The sequence below is a fragment of the Dipodomys merriami genome, unplaced genomic scaffold, assembly GCF_024711535.1.
Source record: "Dipodomys merriami isolate MVZ:Mamm:240054 unplaced genomic scaffold, mDipMer1.0.p SCAF_27, whole genome shotgun sequence".
Lineage (NCBI taxonomy): Eukaryota > Metazoa > Chordata > Mammalia > Rodentia > Heteromyidae > Dipodomys > Dipodomys merriami.
In genome coordinates this window covers 16,059,502-16,072,441 of record NW_027204159.1, presented here as the reverse complement: position 1 = coordinate 16,072,441, position 12,940 = coordinate 16,059,502, and the positions used below count along the sequence as shown (strand labels likewise).

Genomic DNA, 12,940 nt, shown 5'->3' with positions numbered 1-12,940 from the left:
AATACTGGGGTTTGAATTCAAAGCCTCTTGCTCTCACTTGGCTTCTTTGCTCAAAGCTGGCATTCTACTGCATGAGCCACAACTCTACTTCTGGCTTTTTGATGGTTAATTAGAGGTCAGAATCTGCCAGGGATGACTTTGAACCACAATTCTCAGATCTCAGCCTCTTGAGTAGCTAGAATTACAGATGTGAGCCACCACCTTGACCTTAAGATGTTTCTGTCTTGCTTTGTTTTGAAAATGAACTATCTTAATTGGCTTTTTCAAACAATATGACCAATGAATAATTGCTATTTTTTCAAGGCACACACTGCAGCCGCCTGAGGGGCTCCTGTTCTTGCTCTTACTGTCACTTTCCCCGTGTATACTTCTTTTTTTATTTTTTACTGGTCCTGGGGCTTGAACAGGGCTTAGGCACTGTCCCTGAACTCTTTGGTTCAAGGCTAATGCTCTACTACTTGAGCCACAATGCCACTTCTAGCTTTTTGGTGGTTAATTGGAGATAAGAGTATCACTAGTTTTTCCTCTCTTGCCTGGCTTCAAACTGCAATCCTTGGATCTCAGTCTCCTGAGTAGCTAGGATTACAGGCATGAGCACCAGCATCTAGCTCTACATGTACCATATATTTTCTCTTCTGATAGTCAGATGCCAAGCACTGTGGAAGTTTGGGGACAGTAAGCCTTAGTCTGCATGGTCTATGACAGTCAGGCCATCAGTCAGCTAAATTACTGTAGGACCATGCTGCTGTAATACACTGGGGACGATGCCCTACTGATACCTGTACAAGGTATCTCAGCCCTTTGCATCCTCCTGGGTTCTCCAAGGACCCCACAGACTTTCATGGTTACAACTATAGAGGTGTTTTTTTTTAATATATATATTTTTATTGTAAAGGTACTGTACAGAGGGGTTACAGTTACATGAGCAAGGTAATAAGTCCATTTCCTATCAAGCGTTGTTACCCCCTCCTTTTTTTTCTAAAGCAATGTTGTATGCTTAAAGAGTCTAGGAGTTCCACATCACACTTAATATAGAACTTACCTCCAGATTTCCTTCCCTGGATGAGGAAGTCTATGTAGTTTTGTGTGTGTGTGTGTGTGTGTGTGTGTGTGTATGTATGTATGTGTGTGTGTGTGTGTGTGTGTGTGTGTGTGTGTGTGTGTGTGTGTGTGTGTGCTGGTCCTGGAGCCTGAGTACTGTCCCTCAGGAGTAGAGCTCTGCTACTTGAACTACAGCTCTACTTTTGGCTTTTTGTGGGTAGTTAATTAGAGATAAGGATTTCACAGACTTTCCTGCTCTGGTGGCTTTGACCTGCCATGCTCAAATCTCAACCTCCTAAGTAGCTACGATTATAGGTGTGAACCACCAGCGCCTGGCTCTATGCAATTCTTAAATTCACACTGAAGGTATACGTTTTGCCCAGTTCCTTCAGGCTGAGTGATGGTCTGAAGCCTCAATGAGGGCTGATGTCCTCAGCCCCTGGAGGCTATGGTATGGTGACCTCTTCTGATCTAACACCAGATCTGTCCTTCATCTCTACCTAGGTGGGTTTGAATCCATCCAGAATCTTCCAAATGATCTGAGTGGTAAGTAGAGATCCTGCTAATCCTGACCTCTCATCCTTCAGGTCAGCATGACTGTTCTCTTGCCAGGAGTTGGCCACCCTGGTCGCAGGCACTCAAGGGTGCTCAACTCTGCCTGTCCTTTCAGCATCACAGCCTGAGGGCTTCAAGGAAGCCAGGCCTGGGGGAACCTGGGAAGAGAGTCAGGTCGTGGGCTCCAGACGTTCCAGCAGCTCTGTGGACTCCAGCATGGAAGACGAACTCCTCTCAGCCACTTCAGACAACTATCACCTGCCAGAGCCTGATGACCTCGACGACCCAGAACTGTTCATGGACCTAAACACTGGTCTGGATGAAGAAGAAGTTGAGAACTTCACCTCCATCTTGGCTTTTCTGGATCAGAAGGGATACACCGACAACTTTAAGAACCTCTATGATTTTTCCTTCTCTTTCCTCACCTCTTCTTTTTACAACTTCACAGAAGAAGATGAGCTTGTGGTCTACCTGGAGACCTCAAGGAAGTGGGCCAAGAGGAGTCACATGACCTGGGCGCATGCCCGGCTCTGCTTCCTTCTGGGCCGGCTGAGCATCAGGAAGGTCAAACTCTCCCAGGCCAGGGTGTACTTTGAGGAGGCCATCCACATTCTTGATGGGGCATTTGAGGACCTATTCTTGGTGGCTGCTCTATACATCAATTTGGCTGCCATCTATCTGAAGCAGAGGTTAAAGCATGAAGACTCAACCCTACTGGAAAAGGCAGGTGCCCTTCTGGCCTGCCTGCCTGACCATGAGTTCAGTGCCAGGAACGAACTTGATGTAGTGGCCTATGTGCTGCGCCAGGGGATTGTGGTAGGCAGCAGACCCTTGGAAGCCAGGGCATGCTTTCTGGCTATCCGGTTGCTCCTGAGTTTAGGCCGACATGAAGAAGTCCTACCGTTTGCTGAGCGCCTACAGATCCTCTCTGGACATCTTCCCACCTCAGATGCTATGGCAGCCATCTTGAGTTTTCTGTATGACAAGAAGTATCTTCCATATTTCGCAGTTGCTTCTGTCCAGCAATGGTGTAGTCAGAGTTCCCAGAGGATGTCTATTCCTATTTGGCAGGTCTCCTTGGTTCTCCAGAACACCAGCAAGCTCCCTGGCATTCCCTCTTCAAGCTGGGATGAAGTTTCTGCCTTGGCCTGTCCGACCCTCAGGCAGGCCCTGGCGGTCTGTGAGGAACAGGCTGATCCGAGCACCCAGAGGGCCCTGTGTCTCATCCTGTCCAAACTGTACCTCCAACATAGGTCTCCTACTGGGGCCATCTACTACCTGAGTCAAAGCTTGGTATTGGGGAAACTGCTGGGTGAGCAGGAAGCCTTTGAGTCATCCCTCTGTCTGGCATGGGCTTATTTGTTAGCCAGCCAGGCAAAAAAGGCTGTGGACATCCTTGAGCCATTGTTATACTCTCTGAAGGCAACTGAGCGTGGGATCCAAAGGGGAGTGGTCTATAACCTCCTGGGACTTGCACTTCAAGATGAAGGTCAGATGAGCAGGGCAGCCAAGAGCTATCTCCAGGCTCTGAACAGAGCTCAAGAGGCAGGAGATGTACGCAATCAGGCAGTGGCTATGGCTAATCTTGGCAACCTCAAGTCTTGGGCTCAGCAGCCAGACAGGGACTATCTCCTACAGGCTGTCCATCTGTATTCTGAACTGGAGGCCAGCAAGGAGACGGACATAGAATTGGTACAGGTGCTCCTTTGGTTGGCCCAAGATATGGTGTCCGGACACCAGCTGACTCACAGCCGCTTTTGTTATGAAATGGCATTGCTGTTTGGCTTAAGGAATCGCCACCTACAGAGTGAGTATGTCCTGTGCTGCTAGGGAGCCTTACGGAAAAGGGTTGGAGCATGCTTTGCCCAAGTCCTGTCTCAAGACATCTCATTCATATCCCTGCTTTATGTTCAGGTCAGCTTCAGGTCACCAAATCCCTCTGCCATTTCTACAGCTCTGTGTCCCCAAATCCTGAGGCCTGTATCACCTACCACGAACACTGGTTGGCTCTAGCTCAGCAACTCAGGGACCGAGAGATGGAGGGGAGGCTGTTGGAGTCTCTTGGGCAGCTCTACCGGAACCTCAACACAACCAGGTGAGACGTGTTCAGGGAAAGTTCTAGATGCTTCTTTCTTACCTTAAAGAGAGCCAGGGTCTGTACTCATAGGAATTCAAGTTCAATTGTGCATGGTTTATGCATTAGAATAATGAGAAATCGCATAGCTCTTTGGCCAGCATGGAGAGCTGTCTATCACTTAGCTGTGTGGCCTTAGGTCTTGATTTTCTTCCTGGCCTCAGTTTCCTTCGCAGTAAAAGGAGGATAGGAATTATATCTATCCTGTAGTGGTAGTGTGAGGAAGGATTGAGTTAAAGCTCATGGAACACTCAAAACATGCTTCCTAAATATAAAGGCTCAGTAATGTTTGCCACATCACTATTATTTGTGTGTTTCTATAACAACCTATCTGGTGACCATGGCTGACAGTGCCTACTTCAGAGAGGTTTTATGCCAAGGACTAAGGAGCCTAGAGAAGCTCTTCATTACTTGAAGACAATTGGAATTTGTGAATGGATACAAAGTAAATAAACCTATTGAAGGCTCAGGTGTAAAACTGCATAATAAAAGAAATGCTTGATTATAATCTTATCTTTAAAAGGAAAGTGGAAATGATGAAGTTTATTTTCACCTGAGGTATTGAATGTTTGAATAAATATACACTAAAAGAAATGCTGATTTTTCAATTTAATGTTGTTGATAAACTTGTATAATAGAACTATAAGATATCATAGTTCTATTATATTTATGATTTATAGTTAGAATAACATAATAATATAACTACATTATTGTATTAATAATCATAAACAAACATTGACTTTGTGATTGGCTTCTTGATGCCATGATCAAAAGCTTTGTTTTTCCAAAAATACACAAAAATGTAACTGCAGAATTCCAGAGCACCTTTTAAACCCTTTGGTACTCAAATGATTTTCACTTGAAGCATCTTGCCATTGCTTGCATCTGTGTGTGTGTGTGTGTGTGTGTGTGTGTGTGTGTGTGTATGTGTACGTGTATGTATATTTACTGGGAATTGAACTCAGGACATGAGTTCTGTCCCTTGACTTTTTTGTTCAAGACTGGTGCACTAACCTCTTGAGCCACAACTCCACTTCCAGCTTTTTGGTAGTTAATTTGATATAAAAGGCTTATGGACTTTTCTGCCTAGGCTGGACTTTTCTGCCCAGGCTGGCTTCGAACTGTGATCTTCAGGTCTCAGCCTCCTTATAGACATGAGTGATTGGGGCCCAGCTTCTTTGTCCCTTCATTGCTCTAAGGGTCCTTGATTCTGGCTAACTAGTGAGAACCTGTTGTTCTGTCTCAGACAAGTCTTTAATAAGTCCCATTAAATCCTACAGAGTGTGCAAGATTGTCCATCTCCCTTTGCAACACATTTACTTTGTAACATTTTGCATTTGTAGTTATGACTAACTTCTGTAATAGAATGATATTGCTAGGGTTGAAGGGAAGCTAAGTGAATGAGAACTTTTGTGTTTTTTTTTTTTTTTTTGGGTCCGGTCATGGGGCCTGAACTCTGGGCCTGGGAGCTGTCCCTTAGCTCTTCAGCTCAAGGCTAACGCTCTACCACTTGAGCCACAGCGCCACTTCCGGCTTTTTTCCTTTTGCTTATGTGGTGCTGAGGAATCGAACCCAGAGCCTCAGGCATGCAAGGCAAGCACTCTACCACTGAGCCACCTTCCCAGCCCCAGAGCTTTTGTGTTTTAGGCAACAAGTTAGCCATGGGGCACGTGAATAATCAGATAATGTGAATGTCCTCTCTGAGTATTGTCCCTTTCCCTTCCCTCACTTTCTTTTACAAGAATCAGAAGTTCTCCAAATTTTCCACTGTCTTTGAGAGGGAGGGAGTTTGGGATCTTTGTGGCCTGTGAGGAGCAGGTGGAAGGCTTGGCCCTGCCTGACCTGTTCCCATTCCTTCAGGACACCCTAGGACTTTGGATGCTTCTGTAGCAGATCCAAAAGGTAGGCTTCAATGAACCCTTGTGAGGAAATAATCCTATGCTTTTGGTGATGCATCTTAGAACTTAGCTTTGGGAAAGTTGGATTTTTTTCATGCATTTATTGTTGTTACTCTGAAGGTGGTGAAGAGAGGGGTTACAGTTATGTAAGTCAGATGAAGAGTGCATTTCATCTTGAACAATGTCACCCCTTCCCTCATTCACTCCCAGTTTTTCCCTCTTGTCCACCCCCCACAAGTTGTATTGTTCATATTCAACACACTGCTGGATGTGTTCATCCTTTGTCTCACCATTTATATGCCCCCTTACTCTCCTAAAGACCGATAAATGAACAAACAAGACAAAAGGAGAAGAAAACAAAAACAGCAATAAAGAAAAAAAAAACCTCTTGTTTCCATTTCCTGGAGTTCATTTTGATACATATTATTTTATATGATCAGATGCACCTAGATAATGTGCCTTTGTGTTCATCTTCTTTGGTCTCACTGTGTGTGGATGCGTAGAGACATGTTTAATTTATCATGTTCCAATGTATCTTTTAAACCATTCAGTGTGTTTACTTGTAGCTTTATAGGTGCATTGTAGCTCCACAAATGAGGGAAACCATGCAACCTATGTTTCTTTGGATCTGGCTTAGGTGGCTTAATATATTTTTTCCAAGTCTTTCCACTTTCTTATGAATGGTACAATATCATTCTTTTTGAGGGAGGAGTAGAATTCAGCTGTGTGTATATACCACATGTTCTTAATCCAGTAATCCACTGAGAGGCCTCTGGTCTGATTCCATATCTTGGCTATGGTATATAGTGCTGTAGTGAACATGGTTGTGCTGGTAACTTTAGTGTGGCCTTGTTTGTGTTCTATTGGATAAATGCCAAGTTACTTGAGCTGATCCGAAACTTTGGCAAAGCAGCAGGGTATAAAATAACACCCCCCACCCCCCACCCCCACCCAAATCACTAGCTTTTCTGTATGCCAACAATGAAAAAAATCAAGACTGAAATCAAGAAAGCAACCCCATTTCTAATAGCCTCCCCCTAAACAACAACAACAATAACTGGGAATTAACCAAAGATTCAAAAGACCTCTATTTTGCACACTTAAAAAATCTGAAAAAAAGAAATTAAAGGAGATTTAAAGAAATAGAAAAACCTCTCACACTCATGGACTGGAAGAATTAACATTGTGGAAATGGCAACATTGTCCAGAGCAATTTACAAATTCAATGCAATACTTATCAAAACCACAACATTCTCAATGAAGTAGAGAAAGCCAACCCAAAAATTCATATGGAATTAATAAAAGACCCCAAATATCAAAACAATCCTTAGCAGGAAGAACAGTGCTGGAGGAATATCAATACCAAATGTCAAACACTATTACAAAGCCATACTAATAAAAACAGCTTGGTACTGATGCAAGAAAGTTGGATTTTAAGAGTGCCAAATGTGTCAGACTTACTGCTGCCTCTTGTTTCTACAGTATGAATTCAGTCTTAGATTAATCCTAATCCTAGCTATTGCTGCTATCCTTTACTCTCCAGCCTTGCTCCCATCTGGTTGTCAAAACTACTGGAATCCTAAAGAGAAGCCAGCTAGAGCAGCCTGACTCTTAGTCAGGCCTCACCTAAGACAGCACTCAGCATTACTGCTCTTAGATGAGTGCAACAAAAAAGAGATTGGGGTAGGGCTGTGGTTGGCACAACAAATGACCAGAGAAATCCCGAAATTACACACTGTGAGAGGTACTGTCAAATGGATTAAGAGCTAGGAAACCAGAGCTGCTGAGACCTAGTAGTAATGGGTCCTTCAAAAAGTTACTTCTCTTGGTTGTTGTACTTTTAATTGAATTACCAACCTTTCAGTTTTGTTTGGAACTAGTTAGTGAGCTATGCATGTAATTCTGACATTGCCCATGAGTACTAGAATTCTTGCTTCCTCCAACCTCCCCCCTCCAAAAAAAAAAAAACCTTGATATTTGGGGACAGATTATTAAAGTTGTAGGCATTTCAGGGAAGCCCTTGAGATCAACAGCCTAAACTTTCAGGGTATGAAGGACTCTCAAGTATGGTCAAGAGTTCTTGAAGATAGACATTACGCCTAGCACAGAGCTAGCTATATACTATATATGTGGGTGGGGGATGGGGTAGACAAATGTAAGTTAGTTCCTTGATCCCTAAATTCACTATCCTGGAGTTGTAGCTGTGCTCACATGGTTGTTGTTGATAAGATGGAGAATTTGGGTGGTTTGGCTGGAAAGGCCCCTAGTTCCATTTTGAAGTGTTCAGACAAGGGGAAAAAAAGTGCTTGGAAACAGGCTATCTGCTCTTTAGTGAGAAGAACAGTGGTCAGAGTGCCAGCATGGCATTGCTACCACTGGCCTGCAGTGGAATCTGCAGATCTGACTCTGCAGTGCTCCTCAGGGAGCACTTGCTGATAAGGAAGCAAACTATGCATAGTGACTTGGATATGGGGATTTGCAGCCAAAGGAGGGATGTAGTTGGTTTTCTAAAATTAAATAGTTGGTTTTTTCATTTCTCAGTTGTATGTGTTTTAAAATTAAACCAACCTTGGTGATTATAAGTTGAGAAATAAAAGCCCCCTTGCAACTGTCCTTTATTAAGACTATCTAAAAGTAACTACCTAAAGATATAAAAATATCCACGTAGAAAATTTTCAGGCATGTGAAAGATTACATGATATACACTTTTTACGTTAAAGAGGAAATACATGAAATACAATGTCTTAGTTATAAATCTTAGTTATTTAAGTGGGATCATGATCAAAGTTCTGTTATCTGATAATACTGCTTGGTTGGCTTACTTTTCCCTTTAAAAAAAATCTCACTGTGAAATGGTAATCCAGCATGTTATCTCACTGTGGAGTCCTTTTGATGTGTCAGGTACTATAGAAGGTGCTGGGGAATCCAATAGTTAGGGAAAAATAAATCCAAAGTAACTATCCCAAATGGCCAGCTTGTACCATGTGAGGGCATTGCTGCCCGCAAGCATTGTGGGAGCTTGTATTGTCATTACAAGCATTCAAGCAGAGGCTGACTTCTGAGGAACTTATACAAGAGTTTGCTGAATTAAGATAGATATAGATTTTCTCGATAATAACATTACTGAGTTAAAAGCACTAAATTTAGTGGCATGTGTAATTTAGTTATAACTTCGTGTACAATATAGCTTTTAGTATATTCACAGAGTATTTCATGATCATCACTACCCTCTGTCTGCAAAACATCTTCATGGACTCCTCCAGGAGGTGGTACCCCATTGCCAGTCCTCAGTCCATCTGTCTCCATAGATTTTCCTTCTCTGATATCTGATGTAAATGGAAGCATCTTTTGTGACTGGGCTTCTTTCAAGGTTCTTTTGTGTTGTGTCAGCTAGCAGTATTAGTAATAATTCTCTTAAAGGATTTTACCACATTGGTTTGTTCATTTCTCAGTTGAGGGATATTTTTATCTGTTTCTCTTTCCATTTTCTGATTATGAACAATGCTGCTATAAATGTGAAGATATATTTAAAATTCTTTTGAGTATATACATTGCAGTGGAATTACTGACATATATTAAGTCTATGCTTAAACTTTTGGGTAATGACCAGAAGACTTTTCAAAGGGGACAAACCAATTTGCATCCTCACTAATGATGTGTGAAGGTTCTATTCTGTTTGTTTTAGCCATCCTAGTAGGTGTGGCTTCATTTGCATTTCTGTAATGACCTAAAATGGTAGATATTATTTCCTGTGCTTGCTAGCCTGCCTACCTGCCTGCCTGCCCGCCTGTCTGCTTTTCTTCCTTCCTTCCTCCCCTCCCTACCTTTTTCTTTTTTTAAAATTTCTGGTACCAGGGTATGAACTTAGGGACTGGTACCTGTTTGGCTTCATTGATCTATGAGGTGTTTTATCACTTGAGCCACATCTCCACAGTAGCCTTTCTGTTGGTTAATGGAAAGAGTCTTGTGACGTTTTGCTGTGGGCTGTCTTTGAACAGTGAGCCTCCAGATTTCAGTCTCCTGGATAACTAGGAATGATAAGATTACAGGCATGAACCATAGTGCCTAGCTATGTTTGTGTATATTGGTTGAAGAAATGTCTGTTTAAGTCATTTGCCCACTTTGACGTTGTGTACTTTTCCTTGTTATTGTTGTGTTAAAAGTTCTTTATGGATGGTGGATATAAGTCCCTTATCAGATACGTGCTTTGTGAACATTTTCAGCTAATGGATTATCTTTTCACTTTCTTCATTGCCTCATAGATTGAGATGAGGGATGTGGTCCCTGTAATGGCTGACTTTGACTATCAACTTGATTGGATTGAGAGGTGCCTAAGATATTAGTAAAGCACACTTCTGTTTCTTCTTTTAATATTATGTTTTATTATCTTTAGGTAATTGTACAAAGAGGTTATTGTTCAACATGTCAGCTTATGAATACAATGCTTCTTAATCAATATCAACCTTTCTATAAAGATGTTTCCAGAGAGTTAACTAAGGGTATGTAAGACCTGCTCTGAAAGCAGGTGGTACCATCCTGTAGGATGGTAAAAGAGGAAAAAGGAGAAAGCCCACTATGGTCTGCATGTTCTTTCTCTCTTTCTGCTTCCTGGCTACTATGGGATGAGCTGCCTACTCTGCTCAGCTTCTCCTCCAGGATGGATTGAAAGCTCTGAAACTCTGAGCCAAAATGAATCTTTCTTCACTCAGATTGTTTTGCTCAGATATTTTGTCACAGACATGAGAAAGTGAGTAATACATTTCTGTCTTTTCAAATCTGTAAAACACTTTTCCTTAAACTTTTGGTGGAATTTATCTGTGATGACATCTGCATCTGAGGTCTTTTTATAAGGAGTTTTTGATTATGAATTTAATCTGGCTAGTTGTTTTAAGCATGTTTCAAATTTCTAATTATTCTTGATCGGTTTTGGTAGTTTTTCTTTCATCTAAATTTTTGTGTAAATTATTCATGTAAAATTGTTCATTGTATTTCCTTATAGTCCTGACTAGATCTGTGAAGTTGGTAGTCATTTTCACCTTAATTCCTTGGTCTCTAATTGCTTTTTTTTTTCTTGATCATATTAACCAAAGCTTACTTCCACTTTTTTTCTTTTCATTATTTTTTAAAGGTTGTTAAATAAGCTGAATTTCTCTATTGGTTTCTCTTCTTATAACATTTATCATTGACATAACTTTTTAATACTTTCTTCATTCTATTTACTTTGTATTCAATTTATAGGTTCACCATAAGATTATTAATATGTGATTTTTATTTGGTTTTCAGTCTATCCCATCTCTTCATTTTAGTGAAAGAATTTACAGGTATAAAGTTCCCAAGTTCTTGTGTTCCTGACACTCTGGGGGTTGAGGCTCACATAGGTCAGGTAAACAGGATAGCTCTAAGGAGAGTTAGAGAACAACTAGGCTTAAAGAGTTTTGCAAACTTAAAAAAGTAATAAAGCTCACTGTTTTCAACAAAATTCAGCCAATTTTTAAAGCAAACATTCCTTGGTTATTATGTATTCTTTGGTTAATTTCTAGAAAATAGAAAAAAGTTATTTTGACAATTTTTTTGCCAATATTTTCATAGTTTTTATGTAGGAGTAGATTCTTAGGGGATTCATAACCCTATTATTGCAAAGATTGGTCCAAATTAGGGTCTTGTAAGTTTAATGTTCCATAATTCTAATAGCTGAGATCTTTTTTTAAAAATGTCTTTGGGAGGAAAAAAACATCTGTTTCTTCTGCTTTGCCATCAATGTGAGTGACATAAAAGAGAAATTGCAGGAAGTACTTTTGGTGTCACAGGAAATTCCTATGGACAGGAAGTTACTCTCTCTGCAACAAAACAGCCATTTTGTGAAAGAAAACATGCTAAAATGCCATGCTTATATGGTGTGTATAAATCATAAATTCCTTTAGGGGCCTCAAAACAACAAAACAAAATACAAATGAAAAATAAAAAAAAAAAGAGAAAAAACTGCAAAGACTAGCTGACAGATAGATAACAGGTGTTTTCCCATACCTGGGTTTCCTGGTAACTAAGGTAAAAGGGGGAGGAGTCATGAATTCCTCATTGTCTGATAGAAGAACATAAACAAATGTATGTCTGAGCAATTTTTTTCTGGTACAGATTCTAGGAGGAACTTATTCATTGGGTCTCAATGCAATGGACAGATTTCTTCAACTGGGCTCTCTTTAAAGGATTTCCATTTTCACCAAGTTCAAGGCGCAAGTGTTCATGGAGGAGGTGGCAGGTACCTGCAGAGACAGGTTTGGAGGGAAAGGAGAGAACTCTTGTAGGAAGGAGTGAGGGAACTCATTGGGGAGGACTCTTCAAGGTAAAATGTTTGAGGAGGTCCCTGAAGGATAAGGAAGATCTTGGAAAGTAGAAAAGGATGAAAATTACAGTTAGAAAGACAGAGCGATTTCTAATAGTGTTGGAAATGTGGGGCCCATTTGAAAGACATTTTGTAGATGTAACAGCGACTTTAGTGATCACTTGAATACAAGTATGTATTTTGTTTTCTCACCCTAGATAAATAATGTGTGGAGATGGCTGAATGCTGAAACTATAACTGTTCAATGAGTTTATGTCTGAGAAAGGCTTAATCCATAACTTCCTGACCAAAGCACCAGACAGTTTAGGTTAACTGAACAAGTAAACACACTGGATATTAAAAACAAAAAAACAGGGCTGGGAAGATGGCTCAGTGGTAGAGCGCTTGCCTTGCATGCATGAGGCCCTGGGTTCGATTCCTCAGCACCACATAAGCAAAAAGAAAAAAAGCCGGAGGTGGCACTGTGTCTCAAGTGGTAGAGCACTAGCCTTGAGCTGAAGAGCTGAGGGACAGCGCCCAGGCCCAGAGTTCAGGCCCACGACCGGACCTCCCCCCCCCCCCCAAAAAAAAGAAAGAAAAAAAAATAAAAACAAAAAAACACTGGAACATGATAAATTATACAGGTTTCTAGACATTCACACAGTAAGATCAAAGGAGGCTATTTTTAGGAGCAGATCACAAAGGCTCAATAGCTATGTGCATATGATCATATAAAATAATACTTATTGAACCCCAAGAAGTGGAAACAAGGTTTTTGCTGTTGCTGTTTCTGTTGTCTTTTCCTTTTGTTTGTTAGTTTATTTGTCTTTGGGAGGGTAAAGGGGAGCACAGAAATTGTTGGACAAAGGGTGAACAAATATGGCAGTCATACTCACTAGATACTATGTTGAAAATGAACTATTCAACTTGTAGGTGGGGATGGGAGGGAAAAACTGGGAGAGAAACACTTTGGCCCTTGTGCCTGGCAAGAAA

The 12,940-nt window shown here is 41.2% G+C and overlaps 1 protein-coding gene across 4 annotated transcripts in view; it reads left to right on the top strand.

The window, feature by feature from the left end:
* Sh3tc2 (SH3 domain and tetratricopeptide repeats 2) overlaps positions 1-12,940 on the top strand; it is a 68,394-nt gene that overhangs the window by 37,120 nt on the left and 18,334 nt on the right. For all 4 annotated transcript variants that reach the window (XM_070036354.1, XM_070036353.1, XM_070036352.1 and 1 more), the window contains exons 10-12: positions 1,546-1,587; positions 1,712-3,403; positions 3,511-3,691. In XM_070036354.1, the coding sequence (XP_069892455.1) occupies positions 1,546-1,587; positions 1,712-3,403; positions 3,511-3,691 (1,915 nt within the window). The remainder of the gene's footprint in view (positions 1-1,545; positions 1,588-1,711; positions 3,404-3,510; positions 3,692-12,940) is intronic.